Source organism: Nyctereutes procyonoides, unplaced genomic scaffold (assembly GCF_905146905.1).
Source record: "Nyctereutes procyonoides isolate TBG_1078 unplaced genomic scaffold, NYPRO_anot_genome, whole genome shotgun sequence".
Classification (NCBI taxonomy): domain Eukaryota; kingdom Metazoa; phylum Chordata; class Mammalia; order Carnivora; family Canidae; genus Nyctereutes; species Nyctereutes procyonoides.
Window position 1 is genome coordinate 13,046,152 of NW_026575134.1, and position 18,349 is coordinate 13,064,500.

General features: G+C 36.5%; 1 protein-coding gene across 1 annotated transcript in view; it reads left to right on the forward strand.

The window, feature by feature from the left end:
• The window catches only part of COG5 (component of oligomeric golgi complex 5), a 282,416-nt gene that overhangs the window by 203,475 nt on the left and 60,592 nt on the right, over positions 1-18,349 (forward strand). Inside the window, exon 12 of the mRNA XM_055300749.1 lies at positions 8,523-8,727. Within this exon, the coding sequence (XP_055156724.1) occupies positions 8,523-8,727 (205 nt within the window). The remainder of the gene's footprint in view (positions 1-8,522; positions 8,728-18,349) is intronic.

An 18,349-nucleotide genomic window follows, 5' to 3' on the forward strand; every position in this document is an offset into this window, starting at 1 on the left:
CTGTTAGGTGTGTTTTTTCTTATTATAGATAGATGAGGTCATCTGGATGGTTAGCACAGCGTCTAAACTGGATCAGACCACTCTATATTGGATCCTGGGGGCTTGTTTGGAGCTTGTGGCTTTGGCATCCTGCCTTAGCTTCTGGTAGAAAGCAGCACCTGTGAGTAGGGCTAGAAGACTGAGTTGTTGTGACTTGTTAGTAAGTCCCCAGTGGCACTGGGATGGTTGTAGGGTTTACCTCATTTATTTCCTATGCCTCAAGAGATCACTGTCTTTTATTACACATCTTTTAATGTGTGGTGTTTCAAAAACCATTATTTTATATATTTTGTCTGTTGTGAGTTTGGTGTTTTTTTTGTTTTGGTTTGGTTTGGTTTGGTTTGGTTTGGTTTGGTTTGGTTTGGGTTTTTTGGTTGTTTCAGATAGGAGGTTAATTTGGTCTCTGCTACTCCACCTTGACCAAGCAGAAGTATCTCAGCTAGTATTAAGAGTAATGATTAAAACTACATTTCAAAATACTAAACAGTATGTGTATGTGTGACAGTTACTGTCATTCAACTTCTCTTTGGTCATGTGCTGCATTATCATCCTTAACCATTATAAGCCTTTGGCGTTCTTTACATGCTCTTCTTTTTCCCATTCTGCTCATTCTCGGTGACCAGCCTTGTCTCCTGGGTCATCAAGATAATTAAGGTCATTAGGAAACTCTTTCAATATCCTGTCCCTTCCCTCTGAATGAAAGCCTTCTTTTCTCCCGTGGGTCTGAGTGTGAGGTAACAGTCTTATTCTCCAGAGCCGCCCATTCACCGTCAGTGACTGCCTGCTTTGTGTACCCTTTGCTCACAGCAACACCATTCATAAGTCTCTGTTCTATCTTGTGTTTCTCCTTTTCTGTTGATTTCTTCCCCTCAGATAGGAAACCCCTCCAGGTTGCTCTAATCTAGTAAAAACTAAAACTAGAGAGTTCCTCTTTAGTTACTATTTGATCTCTGCTCTTTTTATCCAAACCTCTCAAAAGAGTAGTTGGTGGTTTTTGTTTTGTTTTGTTTTGTTTTGTTTTGCCTTCATTTTCATACTGTTGATTTCTCAACTAGGTGTACTCTGGCCATCTTTTACTATTCTATTGCAATTGTTCTCATCAAAGTAAGCAGTGACCTGCCTTTTAATGATCAGATCCAAATATTTTTCAGTTCTTAAATTATGGGACCTATCTATCTAGCTTGTGTAGTTAAAGAAGCCACTGAGAGGAAATATAATATTTTTAGGCAAAAGATTCCATCAGTATTTCACATTCAGAGTAGTTTGTTGCTTCTGATAGCATTATTACCTTAATAACTTCCTCTGGGAGAACTCCAAAGTAAGTTGTTTGTAAAGAACCTTCCATTTATATAGTACATACAGTCCCTGAAGTGTACCATAGTACTTCTTAAAATTATAGACAGGCAATATTAAGGAATACAACCATCTGCAGAGTTGAAGATTATGCACAACGTAACAGATTGCCTTAGTAAGGAATATTTTGGCAGAAAATATCTAAAGGGAAATTTTCCTAGTTAGGAACATGTTCTTTCTGATTATAAATGTTCAAGCTTAGTAAAAAGAAGTTATACTAGATTTGATAAAATATAATCCTAGACAATGAGTGTACTTTATTAAAAAGGCAAGGAGCTTGATTGAACCTGTCACCTTGAAAATTCAAAAAAGCTTCTATAGGATATCTGCTGCCTTAATTATCTTTGGGTGATAGTTATTTCCAAAATGACTTCTAAGCTTTATGTCTGTTACTTTTATTGGTATAATATATATATATATTAAATACATACATATACAGAGTCATTATATTTTACACTTTGAACTAGTAAATGTTACAAATCAATTATATCTCAATAAAACTGAAAAAATAAACCTTAAAAGATTAAAAAATTTTCATTGATTTTCCATTACTCTTTTTTTTAATTTTTTATTTATTTATTTATTTTATTTATTTATGATAGGCACACACAGAGAGAGAGAGAGAGAGGCAGAGACACAGGCAGAGGGAGAAGCAGGCTCCATGCACCAGGAGCCTGATGTGGGATTCGATCCCGGGTCTCCAGGATCGCGCCCTGGGCCAAAGGCAGGCGCCAAACCGCTGCGCCACCCAGGGATCCCTCTTTTTTTTTTTTTTTAAAGATTGTATTTATTTATCTATGTTAGAGATAAAGTGTGTGAGCAGGTGGTGGACGGGGAGCAGAGGGAGAGGGACAAGCAGACACCATGCTGAGCAAGGAACCCGACACAGGGCTCCCTTAACCCTGAGATCATAGCCTGAGCTGAAATCAAGAGTCAGACACTTAATTGACTGAGCCACCTGGGCACCCCCGCATTACTCTTAAAAAGTCATTTATTATAGTATCAGACTCATAAAGAAAAAAGGTTGAGTATCATAACTATACACCTAAATAAATTTTTCAAACCTTAATATAGCTATGTAGCCAAAATGAAGAACAGCATTAAGATCGAGAAACAGGATCCCTGGGTGCCTCAGCCCTGGGGCCCTCACCCTGGGGCTTACCTTTGGCCCAGGGTGTAATTCTGGGGTCCCAGGATCGAGTCCCGCGTCGGGCTCCCTGCGTGGAGCCTGCTTCTCCTTCTGCCTGTGTCTTTACCTCTCTCTCTTTCTCTCTGTCTCTCATGAATAAATAAATAAAATCTTAAAAAAAAAAAAGATCAAGAAACAAAGTATTACTTGACCCAGAAGCTCCCCTCAGGTCTCCTAGTTTTTGCCAGGCACTCTCCGTTATGACAAGAGTATTCACTCATTTCTAATGACATAGATTCTTTTTAAATTTTTATTTTATGCAGATAAAATTTTCCATATTGTAAGTCTTATGTTTGCTGCCTGATACCTCTCACTCAACGTATTTCTAAGAATCCTCTATATTGTTGCATGCATTTGTAGGTTATTATCAGTGTTGTAAAATGTTCCATTTTGTGAATATACCATAATATATTTATCCACCATATTATTGATGGGCATTTGGGTTATTTCATATTTTGAGCTATATTAAGTAATGCTCTTATGAGAAATCTGTCCATTTTTACTGGGAAAAAACCTGGGAATGGAAAATAGGTACTTGTAGTAGACAGAATTACATGCCTAATAGAGATTTGCATGTGTTACCTTAGGTGGCAGAAAGGATTTTGCAGATGTGATTTGTGGCTCTGAGATGGAAAGATTGTCCTGGATCATCTGGGTGGGCCCAGTACAATCACAGAGGCCTTTAGAAGGGTATGAGGAACAGAAGAGTCAGAAGAGGAGATGTAACTATTGAAACAGAAGTTAGAGCTTGTAATACAACTGCTGGAAGGGGCCCACAAGCCAAGTGGTTTAGGCAGGTGGAGAAGTCAAGGAAAAACTCCTTTAGGACCATCAGAAAGAACATAGCCTGTTGATAACTTGATTTTGGCTTAGATCAGTTTTGTACTTCAGACCTCTGGATCTGCAAGATAATACATTTATATTGTTTTAAACCACCAAATTAATGGTAATTTGTCACAGCAGCTATGGAAACTAGTATGTAATAGAATTTACATATGGTCAGTTTGAATAGTTACTGCTGAAGAGTTTTCAAATGTTGCACCAATTTAAACTCTTTGAGGCAGTCTGCTTTTTCCTATATCCTTGTCAACACTTGGTATTGCTTGTGTTTTTTTTCCCTTTAACTATTCTGGTGGACATTTAGTCAAATCACATTGTAGTCTTAATTGTATTCCCCTAGTGATTAATGATACTCACTTTTTCCATATATTTATAGACTATTTAGATAATGTTCTTTTTCAAAGTTTCTGTTCATTCTATGGAACTATCTTACTGATTTATAAGATTTTGTTACATAATCTGATTTAACTGGTTTCTTTTATCCCCCTTTGGCAATCTAGTTGTACATATGTAGGTTGATCATTTCACTTCATTCTGGGATTAGGATGGATTAAGGTAGTTGCAGTTTTAATAAGACTCAGTCTATCTCTAATTTTTCCTTTTCCTTGGGCATGCTTCTCCCAGGCTTTTAATTGAGAGGCTGGAGGGTCCTTGTCTCTTCATCCCTGAAATAATCGATTTTTTTTTAAAGATTTTATTTATTTATTCATGAGAGACACACACAGAGAGAGGCAGAGACACAGGCAGAGGGAGAAGCAGGCTCCATGCAGGGAGCCTGATGCGGGACTTGATCCTGGGACTCCAGGATCATGACCTGAGCCAAAGGCAGACCCTTAACCACTGAGCCACCCAGGCGTCCCTAAATAATTGTTTTTAATCTGCCATTCAGTGGTTTTCAGACAAGGCTCTTCAGCTTTCCGCTTCATGAAACTGCAGAATCTGGTGAACGTCTTCATAGGAAGGAAGACTTGCTTGTGTTTGTGGCATGATCTCTCCCCCATAGCTGGCCTTTGTTTCCTATGATATGTTTCCACAGTATGAAGGATAGTTTACCTCTGCCCTTTGAAGTTTTAGACCTAGTTCCCCAGCTTCCCTTACAAATCCATAACAAAGTAAATCTTCCATGGGACACTAGGGTTGAGAGTCCTTAAGCTTCAAAAATCTTACTTCTGTCCCATGAACCACTAAAAGCTCTGCTAGTTTCTTCTCCAGCATAGGAGAACCTCTGCTTGGTCCAAGCTTGAATTTATAAAAATATATATGGCTTCTTTAATTGTTACAGTGGGAGCCCTGATCTGTCTCCATTCTTCTCCACCCCCACCCCCACCCTCTGCTATTATTCCCAAGATACATTCCCAATGTGACTTTTCTGGTCCCTTCTTATCAGCACTCATTTTTTTTTCCTTTCTAATTTTTTATCTCTGTAGTGGAGTCTTAGTTTGTGAATGAATCACCCTCTCTCTTCTCAGTATTTACAAGTACCTGAAACACATGTCTCTATCCTCCCCCTAATCTGGATTACTCACATTAGTCTTCCCATTCTCAGTTGAGAAATGAAGTGTTCTTTTGATGTCTCCCTCCCCATACACATGCTCAGATATGGGTATGACATCCTCTGTCTGCTCCCCTAAAGCTCTTCTATGTCCCCAATGTAATTATCCCACTGTATCATAATGGCTCACCTCCTTGCTTGTCTGTATCTTTTACCAGGCTCTAGGAAAAGCTTATCTGTGTGCCTCTGATCCATATTCTCCTGTCACAAAGCGCAGTGTTCATTATATAAATGACATTCAGTTGAAATGGATGCCTAATGTGTTAAATTAATTTTTAAAGGCTTCAGGAATTCGGAAATCTGAGGAGGAAAAACTAAAAGGAAAAATACCTTTTATTAAAAGAATAATAAGCACTTACAAGCTAAATGAGATCCTATTGTAAAATACTCTTAGAAAGCAACAGTATGTATGTATGATACACAGGTACATGAAAGGATGGCACAAAAACATAGGGATAATTATCACAGGATAATAGAATATCAAATAATTTTTACCTTTTTCATTATACTTTTATATATATTTGATCCTTGCAGTGAACATTTTATGTCATCATTGATAAAATATGGAGCAGTTTTCATTGAGGTAAAAGAAGAAAGCAAATATGAGATTCAGATATTTAATTAAGTCCTCCATGGGGATTTGTTGAATGCATAAATGTGACCCAGTTGTTATGGAAATGGATAAAGTACTCAGAATTGAAGAGTAGAGTGAAATAAGAAGAGTTCAGAGGAAAAAAAAATCCCCAGTTTACCTCAAATATCAGGATAAATTCCAAAGGGATCAAAGAATCAAATGTAAACTATGAATCCATTCAAGTGCTGGAAGAAAACATAATTAAGCTAGGAATAGAGAAAACTTCTCTGATTTAACATCCAGAAGCAATCATGAAAAGACTGATTATTTGACTATATTAAAAGTTGTACATGGCAGAAAAAAACCTTAAGCAGAATAAAAGGACAAGTGAAAACTTGAAAAATATAACTTACATCAAAGAAAAGATGCTAACATCCCAAATATAAAAAGATGTAAAGAAAAAGGCTAACAACCCTAAAATATATATATATACACACACACACACACACACACATACACACCTTTTATTTGGAAAAGATGCTCAGTGTCCTCCATGACTCAAGAAATGCAAAATAAACGTGCATAGAGACACCATTTCTCATGTATCAAATAGGGATAAAATCAAAAAAGTTTAAAAACACACTCTGTTAATAATCTTGTGGAGAAATGTCCTTATACATTGTGAATTCAAATACAGACCTTATAGAGGGGAGTTCATGAGTATCTTAACAAAATCATGTAAGCATTTGCTTTCTTACTCAGCAATTCTCCTAAGGATCCATTCTACAGATGCACCAGCAAAACTGTGGAAAGGCGTATTCACAGGACTATTCATTGGATCATTATTTGGAATAAAAAAAACTGGAAGTAGCCCAAATCTTCATCACTTAGGTGATTAAACAAATTGGTGCATACATAGGATGTAATGCCATGCAGCTATTTCAAATAATGAGAAAAAGAGGCCAAAAACAAAACAAAAACCTGAATGAGGAATATATATATGCTACTATGGAATGATCTCTAAGATATATTGTTTAAAATGTGGAGAAATATATGTGTAGTGTGCTCTTGTTTACCCAAGATATGGGGTGGTATAAATACACATTTTGGCTTATATTTTTAAGAAATGGAAGAATAAACCATAAAGTCCAGAAAAATGACTACCAAGAGTGGAAGAAGGGTTGTGTGTGAAGAATATATTGGAGAGACCAGGGATAGAAGCTAGACTTCTTTGAACGTACTTTGTTGTGTAGATTTAACTTCGAAGTCATGTAAATATTTTATATAGTTATAAAATGGAATGAAAATGAAAAAAGAAATTACTAAATATCAAAAGTAAAATGGAAAATCTTAATGCAAATGTTTGTCCAGTTGGTGGCAAAACCATACAGAGAGGCACTCACATTTGACTTTTTACTTTACTCATTTGGCTACCTTCTTGGGATATATAGAAAGGACAGGGAGAACTACCCCCCAAAATCCCATGAGCTGTTTTCAGTAATTCTATTATTGATGGTAGTATTATTACTGTTATTCTCAGACTGTTATGTGTGTTTTATGGAATGGTACTTGGTTCCTGTGAAGAAGGCTGGAAACTAGAAATATTTAGGGGGAGTGGAAGGTAAGAAGTTGGAAGGATTTTTTGGGTGACCTTTATTTTTTTCTGTGGGGTAATAATAAAGTTGGTCATCTTCATATTGTAAGTGGATTCAAAATGAACTAGTTAGTTTGGAGAAGAATATGTATGCTTTATATTCCTGCTAAAAAGGATGGTTGTGGGATAGAATGCATACCCAGTTGGTGGATTCCGTAACTTTGTGTTGCTGATATTATGGAAAAACAACTAAGAAACCTTCTACTGATCATAGCCAGTTATAGGCAAGCAGTTATTCTGTCCTAATTATATGGATATATAGTTTGCAGAAGGGGATAACCGCAGGTGGTTTTGTTGTTGTTTTTTAAAGTCTGATTCTCCATTCAAAACTTAATGTTTTAGGCTTTGATTGGATTTTCTATTTAAAACTTGCATTTTAATATCTGTTTATCTTAAATAGGGCTTCTTTGAGTTTTAAAAAGGTCTGAATGAGAGAGGATGTTTGCAAATAATATATCTGATAAGGGGCTACTATCCAATATATATAAAGAACTCATACAACTTAGTACAAAAAAATAATAAATCACCTAATTAAACATGGGCATAGACATTTTTACAAAAGAAGGCATACCAACAGGTACGTGAAAAGATGCTCAGCATCATTAATCATCAGGGAAACAAATTAAAACCATAGTGAGCTATTACCTCACATCTGTCAGAATGGCTAGAATCAAAAAGACAAGAAATAAGTGAATAGGATGTGGAGAAAAAGGAACCCTTTTACACTGTTGATAGGAATGTAAATTGGTGCAGCCACTGTGGAAAATATTGTGGAGGTTCCTCAAAAAAATTCAAAATAGAACTATATGATCTGGCAATTCTACTTCTGGTACTTACCCAGGATTTTTAAAGATTTCTTTCTGCTACTGATTTCTAATACTTCGTATAACTTGAAAGTTTTTGTATCTATTTAGACTGTTTTATGGCATCAAATATTATTGATCTTCATATTGCACTTCAAAATGTGTACTTTGTTGTTTTGGATGAAGTATTATATAAATGTCAAGTGAATTTAGATATTGTTTAGGTTTTCTATATGCTTACTGACTTTCTGTGTACTGGATTTATCAGTTATTGCGAGAGAAGGAATTGAAATCTTTAGTTCTAATTGTTGATTTGCCTGTTTTCTTATAGATTAGATTTCAAAATATGCACATATCAAATGCAGTGATTAGTGTAAGAGAAAAATTACCTTTACTAGCATTATTTTAAAAAGCCTTATTAGAGTATATTTTCTACCATCATCATAGATAAAAGAAAATTTATTTGCTACATTTTATTTTATTGTTTACCTTATCCATGTTATTTTTTGGCTTGGCAGCTTCTATGTTTTTGAAACAGGCATTTGAAGGAGAATACCCTAAATTATTACGCCTTTACAATGACTTATGGAAGCGTCTTCAACAATACAGCCAAAATATTCAAGGAAAGTTTAATGCAAGTGGAACTACAGACCTTTATGTTGACCTACAACAGATGGACGATGATACACAAGACATATTCATACCAAAGAAGCCAGATTACGAGTATGTTGCTTAATCAAGCCTATTTGTTGTCATGATAAGGATTTTGTTACTGTTTTTATAATGAACTAGAAATTGGGAATATGTTAATCTTCTATATATTTATAATTATCATGATTTATATGTATACTGTAGAAGACTTTGGAACACTTAAATGAAGAAGTCAGATGTGATCCTTAGTTGAGCAGCCTGGTTCCTAACTGGAATCTGATGTAAAATATAGCACCACATAGGGTGAGGAGAAGCTAGAAGATGAGCATATGTGGTCACCATCTTTTAATTGGTAATATACCTGTCATTACATCAGATAGTATCATTGATAGACCACTGGCATAAATATGACATAAAAGTAACTAGTGTGTTCAGGAACTATAGAGGAAATAAATCTTATGCTGGGATAGCTTCTCAGTGTGGTAGGAAAAAAACTGAGTATAGTCACAATTAAACCTCAAATCTCTTAGCTTATTCATAAAGTACAGTATATGTAGCCATATAGTTAGGTGCAACTTTGGAAAAAAATATACCATCTCGTAAGTTTAAGCCATCCAACTTTCCTCCTAAATTGAAAAAGTATTATTTTCAAATTTCTCTTTGAACAACAAATCAATTGATTGGCTTGCACATTTTCTTTGAAAACTAGAATCATGGGGATCCCTGGGTGGCTCAGCGGTTTAGCACCTGCCTTCGGCCCAGGGTGTGATCCTAGAGTCCTGGGATTGAGTCCCACGTCGGGCTCCCGGTATGGAGCCTGCTTCTCCCTCTGCCTGTGTCTCTGCCTCTCTCTCTCTCTCTCTCTCTCTATGTCTATCATGAATAAATAAATAAGATCTCTTAAAAAAAAAACTAGAATCATTTACTGTGACAATGCTGACTCAGATAACAGCAAATTCTTAACACCTACCTTGTAAAAAAAGATGTTAGGTGGATTTAAATATTTCTCTTTCAGTTTTTAGTTTTCTAAATACCTAGTGTATCCACCATTGTAAGAAGTTCTAGCTAATGAAATACAGGATGTAGAAGTTTTCTTTGGCAAAATAAATGGCATGACAGTAGGCTAGGATGATAGACTGAAACTATATTGTTCTCTTCCATAACTCTTTTATGCTAAACTTGGAGATTATATAAGAACTAATGAAGAAGGGCACGAGAACTAAACTCATCTCTTGATCTATAAAGATCTAGTAAGTTTTTAAGTATGTAAAATAGAATATATTATTCTATTTTTGGCTTAGTTCTATTTTTTATTTTTTTATTTTTTTATTTTTTTTTTTGGGGGGGGGAGTTCTATTTTTTAAATCCATATTCTTGCCCTTAAAAAGATCTGTAAGTATGCACAGCAAAAGGTGATAGTGGTTTGTCTCCAGGAGGTAGAATTTTTGTTTGGCATTTTGTGCTTTTCTTTAAAATTAAAAAGGAGTGGAGGGAGAGCAATAAATTCAATGGAGAGAGAAAAAAATCAGGAAAAACCTGCTGTGTTTTGATTAATGCGATATTATTGTCAACTTCTGGAGGTCAAATTCAGTTAAGTAGTTGGTGGGGAAGAGGAGGTATGATCCATATACTTAAGAAGCCAAAAAATCATGAAGGTAATGAGAAAACAAATACAATGGGTTTTTAATATTCTTTCAAGAAGTAAGGTAGAGAAGAAAACATAAATTTGACCATGTTAACTGAGCTAAAGGAAATTTGTTTTGTTTTTAGTAAAGATAGAGAGATTGGACAGTGTTTATAAATAGAAGTAGCTGGTGGAGAGAGAAAGAGATAGGAGATGCAAGAAAGAAGTAATGAATGGGACAAGGCCCTAGAAGAATCAGAATAGTCAAGAAACAAGTAACTAGGTTAGCAATTTTTTTTTACCTTTTAGTATTCATGCTGTATTTTCAGTAGTGGTAATTGCTATGAAGAAAATAAGATAATGTGATAGCATGCTTTATATAGTGTGATCAGGGAAGACGTCTATGAGAAGGTGACATTTGACCTGAGATCTAAATCATGCCTAGATATGGAATGGTAGGTACAAAAGCATTGTTAGAATTGATGAAAGACAAAATGGGAGAAGATTGGGGTGACACTTCTGGGGTGACAATATGCCGTATTCCCCTGACCTACCCACCAGTGAAACTGAAGGAAAAAAAGCCTTTTTTCCAAAACCTCTGAAAATGGTCCTAAAAGCAAATAACAAATGAAAAGTCATGTACTCAAAATCTATGAACATTCAGTAACAGTTTTGTAAGAGGTTGTGATCTTTGAACCAAGACTGTTTCCTCCCTCCCTTCTCCTTCTACCCGCTCAGCAAGGCATAGACTCCACTCAGACTGTAGCAGTCAAGAGCCAAGGGCCCCCTCTACGCCAACTCCCAACAGGAAGGCTTCCTTCCTAAGAGGAGCAGAACCTCAGCACTTCTCATCCTGCCCTCATTTCTGTAGCTGAGGCTAAGTTTCAAGCAAGTGAGATCAAGAGGTGGGGTGCTTCTTTAATTGTGCACAACCCTACTCAAGGGGTAGAGTCTCTATCTTTTGGACTCTCTGAAAATACAATAAACTTCCCACTTTTAAAATAGTGGTTCCATGCCAAGAAAGGCAAGCTGAGAGGACCTCAGGCTGCTGGCCCCACACCCCACCAATAAGTTCCTAAAGTGAGATGTCACTCAGAGAAAGGCTTGCCATTTTCTCCACCTTTAGTCCCAGAGCTCTGGCACAAAAATTCTCCTTGGGGAAGAAGCAAGCAGTTAAAACCTTAACCATTAATTTCCTTGAAAGTAACTGACATCATTTGCAATAAGCCTGGGAAAGCTTAAAGCTGAGGACATTCTCAGAAGCAGTGGAGGTTATGGTGAAGGGCAATGGGGAGGATATTCATGATAAAGAAGATACAGACTATACTATAGGCTAACTAGCTCCTAGGAGAGATCTGTGGAATAAGACAACTGAAAGGAGTTCTTGGAGATCAGAACAAATATCAAACATGACCTCAGAAGTTATTTTATCAAAGGAGCTACAATTAGATTGGATTAGCTTGTAAAGGAATTCATGGTCTATTGAAAACAATAGAGCAATCTGCAGCAGCTGAGTGTAGTCCAAGAAAGAGCGGTAATGGAACCCTATCAGGTCCAACTGTTCTCCCTGGGTGACTGTGGGCATACCCAAAGCTATGCCTCTCTAACAAAGGTTTCACACTGCAGGGGAGAAATAGACTTCACTAAAATAATCTAGCTAGTCACTAAACAAGCAAATAACAATAACAAGCTAGAGGTACAGAGATCTAGCATATTATCTGAAATGTCCAGTTTCTAACAAAAATAATGAGACATACAAAAAAATAAGAGTATGGCCCATACACTAGGAAAGCAAACAAACAAACAAGCAACAGAGACTGCTTATTCACAGAGAGTGAATGAACATTCAGGTTTAATAGACTAAGGCTTCAAATTAGTCATTAGAAATATGTTCACAGAACTAAAGGAAAGCATGATTAAAGGACTATATGATGACAATGATGCATCAAAAGAGAATATCAATAAAAAGATGAACATTATAAAAAAGAATCAAATAGAAATGCTGGAGTTGAATAGTTAGGTAAACTAAAATTTTTAAAAATCACTGGAAGGACTCAACAGTAGAATTGGCATTAAAAAAGCCAACTAGAAACTAGATTTGTGTAGGCCTAAGAACAGATAGGAAAAAATGAAGAAAAATGAACAGAGCCTCAGAGAAATGTAATTAACAATTAAACATATGTAATGGGAGTGCCACAGTAAGAGGAGAGAGAAAGGAGAAGAAAAAATATTCAAAGAAAGAATGGCTGAAAACTTCCCAAATTTATTGAAAAACAACATGTACACCCAGGGCGCTCAACAAACTCCAAGTAGGATAAACACATAAAGACCACAAACAGACACATCATAGTAAAAGTGTTCAAAGTGAAGGACAAGGAGAAAATATTCAGAGCAGGCAAAAAAAACTACTTCCCACTTACAAGGGAACCCCAAAAGATTTACGGCTCACTTCTCAGTAGAAACAAAGGAGGCTAGAAGATGGTGGACTCAAAGTGCTTTAGGAAAGAAACTGAACCAACTATCCTATATCCAGTAAAGCTGTTGTTCATGATGAAGAGAAGTAAAGACTTACCTAGATAAATAAAAACTGGGGGAATTTGTTGCTAGCAGACCTAACTTGCAAAAAATATTACAGGAGGTTCTTCAGACCAAAACCAAGTAATTTCAGTTAGTAACTCAAATACACATAAACAAAAAGTACCAGTAAAGAAATTATAAAAAATACTATAAATGCATATTTTCTCCTTTATTGTCTTAACTGATTTAAAGTGTAGTTGTATAAAACATATATAGAATATATTGTTGGGCTTATAACATGTAGAAATGTAATGTGTGTGTATAAATTTTCCAAAACAGCATAGAGGAGGTAGCTATAATGTGCTATGGAAACAATGACAGATGGTTGACTGATAATTATTAACAACTTATTGTTGGATTTGTAATATTAATAGACCTGCTGCTATATATAGCAGTAATACCACCAAAGATAAAATACTTAAGAAGAAATTGAAGATCTAAATAAATTGAAAACATTTCATGTTCATGGATCACAGGATTTAACATTGTTGGGATAGCAGTATTTCCAAAACGGATCTACAGATTCACCTAGGTTGCTGTCAGAATCGCAGCTGACTTCTCTGTAGAAAGTAACAACCTGACTCTAAAGTTTATATGGAATTGCAAGGTACTTAGAATAACCAAACCAGTTTTCAAGAAAAAAAAAAAATAGAGTAAGAGTCATGCTTCCCAATTGCAAAACTTAATACGGAGCAATGGTAATCAAGATGATATGGCACTGGCACAAGGAGAGACATATTGATCAATGGAATAGAATTGAGAGTCCAAGGATGCCTAGGTGGTTTAGCCAGTTAAGTGGCTGCCTTTAGCCCAGGTCATAATCCTGGGGTTCTGGAATGGAGCCCTGAGTCAGGCTCCCTACTCAGTGGGGCATCTGCTTCCCCTCTCCCTTTGTCCCTCCCGTGCTCATGTGTGTTCTCTCCTTCTCCCCCCACCTCAAATAAATAATTAAAGTCTTTTTTTAAAAAAAAGAATTGAGAGTCCAGAAAAAAGCCATATATCAGTGGTCAGCTGCTTTTCAAAAAGCTTTAAGAGCATTCAATGGGGAAAGAAAACTCTTTTTGACAAATGATGGTAAGACAACTGGATAGTTTCATTCTAAAGGATAAAGCTGGAACCTTATCTCACACCATATATAAAAAAATAACTCAAAGTGGATCAAAAAACTAAATGCAGGGCAGCCCTGATGTATCAGTGGTTTAGCACCGCCTTCGGCCCAGGACGTGATCCTGGAGACTCGGGATCAAGTCCTGCATTGGGCTCCCTGCGTGGAACCTGCTTCTCCCTCTGCCTGTGTCTCTGCCTCTCTCTCTCTCTCTCTCTCTCTCTCTCTCTCTCTCTCTGTGTGTGTGTCTCATGAATAAATAAATAAAATCTTAAAAAAAAAACTAAATGTAAGATCAAAAATATAAAACAGAAGAAAATATAGAGGCAAGTCTAGATGACTTAGGATCTGCCAAAGAACTCTTAGCTATGACCGCAAAGCATGAGCAACCAAAGAAAAAATATATATATTGTACTATTTCACATATTAAAACTTTTGTACTTCAAAAGATACTATCAAGACTGAGAGAAAATATTTGCAGCTCCTGTATCTGTCAACGGACTTGTATGTAGAATATGGAAGAGACCTTTGAATTCAACAATAATAGACAATTTACCCAATTAAAAAATGGAAGAAGGCTCTGAGTAGACATATCTTCAAAGAACATAGAAAGATGGCCTATAAGCACATGAAAATATCCTTACCATTAGGAAAATGCAAATCAAAATCACAGTGAGTTACCACTTTACACCCCTAGCATGCCTTTATCAAAAAGATAACAAGCGTTGGCAAAGATGTGAAGCAATGAGAACCCTCATACATTGCTGGTAGAAATCTAAAATGACACAGGTCTTTAGAAATCATTTTGTAGTTATTTAAACTATTAAAGCCAGTTAGCATATGACCCAACAATGCTACTCCTAGGCATATGCCTAGACAAGTTAAAACATGTTTGAGGAGGGTGGAATCAGGAGTTATTGTTTAATGGATATAGTTTCTGTATGGGAGGATGAAAAAGTTCTGGAGATGGATGGTGGTAATGGTTGCACAATCAAGAAGGGATATACTTAATACCACTGAACTGTACACTTTAAAAATGGCTAAAATGGTAAACTTTGTTATATGTATTTTCCAACAAAACAAAACATTAAACAGATTTTTTTAATGTTTACACAAATTTGTAACAAATGTTTGTAGCAGCATTATTCATAGTAGCCAGAAGATAGAAAGAACCCAAATATCCATTCGCAAAAAGGTAAAATACAGTGGTTTATCCATACAATGGAATGCTATTTAGCCATAAAAAGGAATGAAGTACCAATACTTGCTACAATGTAAATAGACCTTGAAAACATTATGCTGAGTGAATGGAGCCAGTCACAGAAAACACATATTGTTTGATCCCATTCATATGAAAGTCTAGAATAGCAAAATCTAATAAAAATTAGATCAGTATTAGCAGTGGCTCAGGGTTGGGGATGGAGTGAGAAGTAAAAGGGTTTATAGCTGAAGGATATGAAGTTTCTTTTTGAGGTGATGAAAATGTTCTAAAACAACACGGTGATGGTTGCCCATATCTGTGACTATACTGAAATCCTTTAAGTTGTACATTTTTAAAAATGGTTGAATTGAATGAATTCTCTCAATAAAGCAGTTTTTTTAAGAAAGGATGGGAAGAGAAGTAGATTCAGTTCTTCTGAAAAGTTTTAATATGGATGAAGGAATAAAGCTACTTCTTTCTTTGTGATAATAGGACAATCACAGAGAGTAGATGAAGTCACAGAGGGGGTAAAAAGCCACAGAAGTCTGAGTTGATGAAGGTCATTGCCAGTGGTTTGGTCTTAGAGTAAAATAGAGGAGAAAGGTCTATAGCGAGCAAGGGGCTGCAAATGTAGAATTTCAACTTAATACCTTGCACTTAGAGTCTCTTGAAATTAAGGGTTTTGCATAAATGTATAATAGATCCAATTTACTTTTTCCTCTGCAATATGTGGGTAACTTAGCAGCAGATATAGAGATCATCTAAATAAGCAATTCTTAGAGATTTGAAAGGAAGGTGAATTAGAGAAATCAGGATGCTAATAGTTGAAAGAGTTGACTGTGGATAGAGAAGGACAGACCTAGTAGACTGATGGAGGGTGAGTCAGAAAGGGTTCCATAGCACTGATCACAGTAAGGTCTAAGAGAAAGTTCTTTTGAGTAAAATCTAGCACCTTTATTGACACACAAAGCCTGGCATGATATGTTCCATCTGTTTTCTCTGACTTCATCTTGCAATACTCTCCTGGCATTTGTGTGCTCTGCTCCTCAAAGTTTGTGGCAAACCAAGTCAGATGTGGTCACTCCTCAGGGCCTTTGCGTTTCCTGTTTTGCCTGGAAAGCTCTTATCCTGAAAGTCTCTAGCACTTTGCTCCCTCTTTCCCTTCAGTTCTGCTCAGCAAACCTTCCCTTATTATCCAAAACAGGATGAAAAAGAGCAAGAGAGAGAAAGAGAAAGGTTAGCTGAACACATTCTTTCTGGCTTGCTTGCTTCATTTTTCTCTTGAGACTTACAACTCTCATATTCCATATTTATAAAGCAGTTAACAATTTGTATTTCTTTTTTGTGTGTGTCTTTGTCATTAGCAACCTTAAGTTTCTCATTAGTAAACTTTAGGAGGACAGGGAATTTTTTTTTCTGACAAATTATTTATTATTTATTATTTATTATTTTTAATAAATTAATTTTTATTGGTGTTCAATTTAGGACAGGGAATTTTAATTGACTGACTTCACTACTGTATTTCCCACACCTAGGAATTACCTGGCAAATTGTAGAGACTTAATAGTATTTGTAGGAGTGAAGGAGATAGGGACAGTGGGAGTATGAAAGGTTTTCAAGCTCGGAGATCTTAAAAGTAGAGTAGTTCAAAATGATGACTCAAATAGGGGAGCTCCCTAGAAAAGCTAAAATAAAAGTAGATTCCTCATACAGGATGGATTTTAGGAAAGCTATCAGTTTTGGCATTGTAGTCACCAAGGATCTTTAGTACAGATCTGAAGACAGGAAGAATGTTAGTACTTACAACTCAGAACTGAAATATCTGCAGAAGAGGAGAGGCTTCTTAAGGTCAGTAAATGACAGAAGCAAAAATAGCAAAGACATTTAAATAGATGGCATGGTCTTCAATAGAGGGTTGCCTCAGGCCGGTTTAGGTACGGTCCTCCCTGTTTGCATTGTGTTCTATCTTCACCTATTACAGATATCACTATAGTTAGCACTTTACCTGCTCATTTCTCCATTGCATTGTAAAGTACTTGTAATCTACATCTTCCCAGCACTTAACAGGGCCTGGTACATAGTATTCTCAGTAAATACGTGCTGAGGGAAATACTTACTGAATGAGAAATGTTAAGAGATAACTATGGAATTATAATATACAAGCCAAGAGCATTGTGACCTCTAGGGCCTTGTAGATGACCAGAAAGGGTGGGGAAAGGAGAAAGCCAGGTTTCATAAATTATATGATAGAGCAAGTCCAATGTTTTCAAGGTTGACATTTAGAATGAATGGGGATTTATTTAAGAAAAAGACAATGGAAGGGCTGGTAGGAGGATTATAAACAGGGACGATATGAGAGATACGGAGTTAATTATAAGAATAAGAGAGCAGGGATCCCTGGGTGGCTCAGCGGTTTAGTGCCTGTGTTTGGCCCAGGGTGTGATCTGGAGTCCCGGGATTGAGTCCCGCATCGGGCTCCCTGCCTGGAGCCTGCTTCTCCCTCTGCCTGTGTGTGTGTGTGTGTGTGTGTGTCTCTCTCTGTGTCTCTCATGAGTAAATAAATAAAATCTTAAAAAAAAAAAAAGAATAAGAAAGCAGATGGAAATGATGGTTATAGAGACATTTGATATAATTGCCAAAGGAAAAATAGAAGACCCAATAATGGGACTGCTGACTGAATATACAAGTAATTGGAGGCATGGGAAGAGTAAGAAGGAAAGATGTGTGTAGTAGGCTAAGTTCTGGTTTGTGAAGAATGTTGTGAAACAAATGAGCTTAGAACTCCAATTGGGGGGCATCTGGTTGGCTCAGTGGTTGAGCGTCTGCCTTTGGCTCAGGGTGTGATCCTGGGGTCCTGGAATTGAGTCCCTCATAGAGCTCCCCGCAGGGAGCCTGCTTCTCCCTCTGCCTATGTCTCTGCCTCTCCAATTGGGAGGATTTATGTGATTGTTGCACTTTCACAAACACTATATTTTGTCCCTGTTCTGTTAGTTTGGCACGGGAAGGCTGATAAAAGCCTGGACCTTGTGCATCTCCCTCTCCAGGAGTTCTGTGGGAAATGAGTCGAGTTAGTGGAGCAGATTTCTGTATACTTGGCTTTCTTGTGAAACTTTGATATAAAAACTGGATTTCCTAAGCAAAGACATAACCCCATTCGAATTATTAAGATTTTACATTGTTATTCTTT